At 54.4% G+C, this 6,820-nt stretch overlaps 1 protein-coding gene across 1 annotated transcript; it reads left to right on the top strand.

Moving 5' to 3' along the window:
• Window positions 1-3,075: 3,075 nt before the first annotated feature.
• Window positions 3,076-4,478, top strand: SOX11 (SRY-box transcription factor 11). Its single transcript, XM_026517060.3, has one exon. It carries the CDS (start codon window positions 3,129-3,131, stop codon window positions 4,476-4,478), a length of 1,350 nt encoding a protein of 449 aa, XP_026372845.1. The 5' UTR covers window positions 3,076-3,128.
• Window positions 4,479-6,820: the final 2,342 nt, after the last annotated feature.

Raw genomic sequence — 6,820 nt, 5'->3', positions numbered from 1 at the left:
ACGGAGGGCCACATTTTCCATTTGTTAGCCTAAAACTCCTTTAAATAATTGGTTACTGCCGATGTTGCAAACATCTATTTTTTATGCTGTTCCAGTAAGAAGCATGAAGTTCTCAAACACATTCCTATTTCCTTCTTTTAAAACTTTTCCTTAGAAAGCGAAAAAAGAAAGAAAGAAAGAAAGAAAGAAAGAAAGAAAGAAAGAAAGAAAGAGAAAAAGAAAAAAGTAGACAGGTGAGTTATTTAGTTGTCTTTTCCTTTCCCCCCTCCGAATCCTCACTAAATTCAGGAACGGGGAATAGGTAGGATAGATCATGTTACAAAATAGCTCTCTAGGTAATCCTTCCTGAAAATCCTTACTTGTGTATGGAACAGACAGGGAGGGGTCTGCTCCAGGACATTCCTGTGCAAGCCCCGAGCCTGCTTTACCTCCTCTAGCCTCCGCAGTGTGTTGATTGAAAGACCCACGGAGTCACAGCACTGACCTCTCATCATCCCCGCCTGCCCTCCCACTAATAAACAAGCCTGTTACTCTGGCTTTCTCTTCTTCGAAGATGACCCACCTTTCTCAGAACAGAAATTATGTTTCTTATCTGAAAGGGTAAATATTAGCTTCTATTTCCTCTCAAAAGATCATAGCACTCAGAGAATAAACCCATTATTTTCCAGCTTTATTATACTCCCCTAATTCTCATTCTAAAGTTAAACACGATTTTTGCTATGGAGTGAAAAAGGCAAATAAATATTGAATTTGCTGAAGATTTTGAAATGCATTCTCTTTCAAAGTCTAAAATACTAGGTACCCTCATAGTTTGCATGAAAATAATGCAACGTGCTAAATGATTTCAAGCCTTCTGGCTAGGATATGGATTTGTCCTGTGTTGGGGAAGAGCAGTGTAGACCCCCATTCCATCCACCCACCCTTCCTTGGCGTGCCCAATAGCTGGAATGGCTGGGAAATGTGAGACATGAGCCAGGAAAGGACGCAGTGCTTGCCTTGCGGGAGTGAAGATGAATTTTCACACATTGCCTTGGGTTTTATACCTCTCCAGACTTCAGGTCACCCAGTGTGCCTGGCTGTATATTCCTCTGGTTCTGATGGCACTGAAAAATAAATTGCCAGAGCGACCTGCCTGAATGTCACAAGTACCAGATGCAGTATTTTTCTTTAGGATTCAAAAGGTGGGGGAGGGTATGGTGACGGTGGTATATATATTATACATACGACGGTCTGTGAAAACGTGGTACCATTTTATGTATCAAAGACATCAGAAAGCAGCAGTGCTTGGATAATGCAGTATTATTTGCAGGAAGGGAACCTGAGAGGAACACGGTTTGGGTCATTTTACTAGTCCTAAGCGGCTGACTTCCCTTGTGAAACACTGTGGGCAGTATCTTGGGAATTACTCAAAGTTGCCAGATCCCCAGCGCTGGAGGGTGTGAAGCCAGTGATGACGACAGACAATGAATAGGAAGCGGCGGTTTTCTTTTCATTCTCCCCCATAATATCCACAGATGGGTAACAGCGACTAAATAAAGAAACACAAAGAAAAACGGGTTTCCAAGTAGCACAGCAGGATCGACCGGGCGTGGGGCTGCTTTAATAAGCCAGCCGGATCTCTGTGTCGCTGTTCTAAGAGCAGTCCGTCCCACCTTTGCACAGATACAGGACGTCTTTCCACTCCAAAGTTGGGATGCACCTTCTTTTCTCTTTGGTCCAGGTCGTTCGCTAAAATAGCGAGTGCCCCAGAAGGCTTGCTTGCTCGTTGCTAGATTTTCAGAATGACGCCGCTCAAGAGGGCTGGTGACCAAGAGAGGGGGAGGGGACAAAGAGAAACAGGGGGAATGGGAAGGAGCGGGGAGCGGGGGGAAGGGGACAGGCCGGGGGAGGAGGGGGCGGGCAGGAGACCCAGCAAGCAGGAGACATATGGGCGGGGCTGTGGCGAAGCTCGCGGGTCCCAGGACCGGGTTTAGAACCAGCCTCAGGAGTGGCCAGATTGAATGCGTGGACCCGGCCCCAGCCAAACCCCACAGACCGTTACTCCGGGCTCTGCCTGGGGCGGGACGCCCGCGTGCCGGGCGCAGCCAAACCGGCCCGCTGCGTCTCAGATCGCCACCGAGGAGGGAAAACAGACGCAGAAAAAGGACAAAACAGAAAATGCAGACGGGAGAGGGTGAACGAAGCTTCTCGGGCTTTATATGGATTTCTTTGCCTTAGAAAAAGGGAGAAAGGGAAAAGGAGGAGAGAGAGCCCACGTGCCCGGGAGGTGTTGTGTTAAAGCGCCACCTTCCGTCGGCCGGGGCGCGGCGGGCTCCCCTGGCGGGCTCGGGCGCGCGCGGCTCCGGGAAGCAGCTGCACCCACCCGGGGGCGCGCCGGGCGGCACCCGCCCGCTCCGGCTGCGCGCGTGCCCGAGTGTGTGCACCGGGAGAGCGAGCGCGCCCGGTCGGCTCGCTCGGACGGGCCTCCAGGGGACCCGGCACAAAGGGGCGCAGGACCTGGCCCGGACTAGCCCGGTTCGCCGCGGTGCAGTGCGTGGCTCCCGAGCATCCCGGGGAGAGGCGCATCTGTGCACACACGCGGATTTTTAAAAAATAACATATTTCCAGACGTGCCTCCCCCTCTCCCCCACCCCCCATCTTTGCAAAGCAGCCCCGAGGGCGGGGGAGGGGGAGTGGCCGAGGAGTTAATAAAGGGAGATGGGCGGAGCCGGCCCCCAGCCATTGGCTGGCCCGGGGAGTGATGTCACCCATATGACACCCTGATAACTAGTTGGGAGAGAGCCCTCAACTTTTTGCAGAAGGAGCGCGCGCGCCTGGGAGTGCTCGGGGTCCAACGCTTGCGGCGGGAGCCACGAGCCGGAGAGAGAGGGGTCCCGGGCTGCCTCGACCGCCGCCGCCTCTCCCGTCGCAGCCGCAGCTTCCCGCGCGCGGGCGGCCGCAGCCGCCGCAGCCGCCGCAGCCGCTGTGTGCAGCCTGGAAGGGGGGGCGGGGGGGAGGGGGGGAGCCGCGGACGCGGGGTATCCAGGACTTTGCAACTTGCCCGGTAAGGTGGAGGGGCGAGAGGGGGAGGGGGACCTCCGCACGAGACCGAGCGGCCCGGGTTGGAGCGCCCAGCCCCGCGGCGGATCATGGTGCAGCAGGCGGAGAGCTTGGAAGCGGAGAGCAACCTGCCCCGGGAGGCGCTGGACACGGAGGAGGGCGAATTCATGGCTTGCAGCCCGGTGGCCCTGGACGAGAGCGACCCGGACTGGTGCAAGACGGCGTCGGGCCACATCAAGCGGCCGATGAACGCGTTCATGGTGTGGTCCAAGATCGAGCGCAGGAAGATCATGGAGCAGTCTCCCGACATGCATAACGCCGAGATCTCCAAGAGGCTGGGCAAGCGGTGGAAAATGCTGAAGGACAGCGAGAAGATCCCGTTCATCCGGGAGGCGGAGCGGCTGCGGCTCAAGCACATGGCCGACTACCCCGACTACAAGTACCGGCCCCGGAAAAAGCCCAAAATGGACCCCTCGGCGAAGCCCAGCGCCAGCCAGAGCCCCGAGAAGAGCGCGGCGGGCGGCGGCAGCGGGGGCGCGGGCGGCGGCGCGGGCGGCGCCAAGACCTCCAAGGGCTCCAGCAAGAAATGCGGCAAGCTCAAGGCCCCCGCGGCCCCCGCGGCCGGCGGCGCCAAGGCCGGCGCGGGCAAGGCGGCCCAGCCCGGGGACCTGGGCGGCGCGGGCGACGACTACGTGCTCGGCAGCCTGCGCGTGAGCGGCGCGGGCGGCGGCAGCGGCGCGGGCAAGACGGTCAAGTGTGTGTTCCTGGACGAGGACGACGAGGACGACGAGGACGACGACGAGCTGCAGCTGCGGATCAAGCAGGAGGCGGACGAGGACGACGACGAGCCGCCGCACCAGCAGCTCCTGCAGCCGCCGGGCCAGCAGCCGCCGCAGCTGCTGAGACGCTACAACGTCGCCAAAGTGCCCGCCAGCCCCACGCTGAGCAGTTCCGCCGAGTCCCCCGAGGGCGCGAGCCTGTACGACGAGGTGCGGGCCGGCGCGACCTCGGGCGCCGGGGGCGGTAGCCGCCTCTACTACAGCTTCAAGAACATCACCAAGCAGCACCCGCCGCCGCTCGCGCAGCCCGCGCTGTCGCCCGCGTCCTCGCGCTCCGTCTCCACCTCGTCGTCGTCCTCGTCCAGCAGCAGCGGCAGCAGCAGCAGCAGCAGCGGCGGCGAGGACGCCGACGACCTGATGTTCGACCTGAGCTTGAATTTCTCCCAAAGCGCGCACAGCGCCAGCGAGCAGCAGCTGGGGGGCGGCGCGGCGGCCGGGAACCTGTCCCTGTCTCTGGTGGATAAGGATTTGGATTCGTTCAGCGAGGGCAGCCTGGGCTCCCATTTCGAGTTCCCCGACTACTGCACGCCCGAGCTGAGCGAGATGATCGCGGGGGACTGGCTGGAGGCGAACTTCTCCGACCTGGTGTTCACGTATTGAGAGGGGCGCCCCGCTTCTCGCTCTTTCTCTCCGCGGGGTGCAGAGCAGGGTTCCTCGGGAGGAAGTCGTGGTGGTCATGATGATGATGATGATGATGATGATGATGATGATGATGGTGTCGATGGTGTCGATGGTGGTGGTGGTAGGGTGGAGGGGAGACAAGAAGATGCAGATCTTGATATGATGTCGTGACACAAAGAAATTGGAAAAGATGATGAAAATTTTGGTGGAGTTAAAGTGAAATGAGTAGTTTTAAAACATTTTTCCTGTCCTTTTTTTGCTCCCCTCCCTTCCTTTATCGTGTCTCAAGGTAGTTGCATACCTAGTCTGGAGTTGTGATTTTTCCCCAAAAATGTGTTTTTGTAATTACTATTTCTTTTTCCTGAAATTCGTGATTGCAACAAAGGCGGAGGGGACAGGGCGGGGGAGGGGAGGGAGGACCCGCTCCGGAAGGCGCTGTTTGAAGCTTGTCGGTCTTTGAAGTCTGGAAGACGTCTGCAGAGGACCTTTTGGCAGCACAACCGTTACGCTAGGGAGTTGGTTGGAGATTTTTTTTTTCTTAAGAGATCTTAAAGAACTGGTGATTTTTAAAAAAAAAAAAAACAAACACAAAAACAAAAAAGGGACCATTGCAACTTTTTTATTTTATTTTATTTTTTTGGAGGGAGAAAACTGATGTCTTCTATGCATCCGATTCTTAACAAAACTGCAGGGAGCTTGAAAAAATGCAGACTGTACAAACGCTCACAAAAAAAAAAAAAACTGTGAACTGACTTAAGATCAGAGTTTACTTTTCAGATCAAATTGTTTATGGTTTTACAAATGTGATTTCTACTTGCCAACTTTTTTTTTGTAACTTGTTCCCTTATACCTCCTTGATTGAATACCAGACAGCCTAGACCTCAGTACAAAAGGTATTGAAACATTTTTGATACATAACAGACCTCAGTCTTTTTTAAAAATTAATATATTTTCAGGCGTATTTTTGTACAGTGAAAAGGGAACATTCTTGCTGTGTTTTTTCAGTAAGACTTTCAGGCACTTCTTCCCTTTTGATTTCTTTTTTTCCTCTGTTTTTTTTTTTTAGCATGCAAGTATGTTGGTACGTGATGTCCTGGTTTAAAAAGGATTAAAATTTTTAAATAATCCTTGCATCTAAAGGCCTTGTGGTTTAAAAAAAAAGCAAACTTTTTTTTGTACAGCTATAGTAGAGATTTGTTCAATATTTGTAGGTAAAGATTTATTGAAAATGGTGATATAGACCTCAGAGCTGTTATCTTAGTTTAAAGATTGTATATGTACTGTACTATACTAGGACTTTATGTATCTCATACGCTGTGATATGTGGATGGGGCCCCAGATGGAAGGTTTGAAACTGGATTCTTGATTTTTAGCAAAAAAAAAAGAAAAAAAAGGCACATAGTTTAAAAAGTTTCTCATTTTGTGCAATATAATCTAAATAAAGTACAGACCATCTGCATATTTTGTAGCAAATGGTGGCAAAGCAGACTCAATGCACTGTCGACATCATTGCCTGTTTTTTTTTTTTTTTTTTGTGCTGGAAGTCTGTATCTTGACAATTTTAATAAATCAGCTGGAACTGATAGAAACTCGCATCGCCAATAGTCTCTATAGAAGTCAAACTGGAGGTCCTGTTGTCGCAGCGCAGTGACGAGGCTGTTGTGTGCGCGGGTGGGAGGTGGGGGTTAGGCTGGAAAGTGTTCAATTGGCAGGCCGATTTCTTTTTCCTCTGCCTTCCGTGGCTAGTTATTGAAAACGAGGGAGGAGGATTCTTTCTCTGCCTTCCCTTTCCTTCTACCCCCTCCCCATTTCCTCTCTCACCTCCTCCTCCACTCCCACTCTCTCCCCACCCATCCTGGCTGGCGCGCGGGCAGGCTGCGCCGAGGCTCGGGGAGCCGGCCGGGGAGGGGCGGGCTCGGCGAGGAGCGGGTGCCAGCGCGCGCGGTCAGTGTCCCGCGCTCGCCGGGGGTGTGGGTTCTCTGCGCCGGGCTGCGTCCCGGCTGCGCGTCGCGGTGACAGCGGCCCTCCGGCAGCCAGAGCTCGGGGCGCTCTGGTCCCCGCCGCTCTCCCTTAGAGGGTGGGGACAGCCGTTTCCAGTTTTGAATTTTTTTTCTCCCTAACGCTGCATCTCCGCGTGTGCGCAGAGGTAGATGCTGTGGGGAGCGAGGCCACAGTTGTGGACCTCGAGTGGCGACGGGGGCCAGGAAGAGGTTGTCGGTGTCCGTCTCTTACCGATTGTTCGGGGCCGGCGGGAGCGCGAGGGGCGGCGGGGGCGACGGGAGGAACATGGCACCGCCGCTGCGATCCGAGCCGCGGCCGAA

The sequence above is a fragment of the Ursus arctos genome, unplaced genomic scaffold (assembly GCF_023065955.2).
Source record: "Ursus arctos isolate Adak ecotype North America unplaced genomic scaffold, UrsArc2.0 scaffold_8, whole genome shotgun sequence".
NCBI lineage: Eukaryota > Metazoa > Chordata > Mammalia > Carnivora > Ursidae > Ursus > Ursus arctos.
The sequence above is the reverse complement of the archived record's forward strand: the minus strand, read 5'-3'. Positions and strand labels throughout refer to the sequence as shown.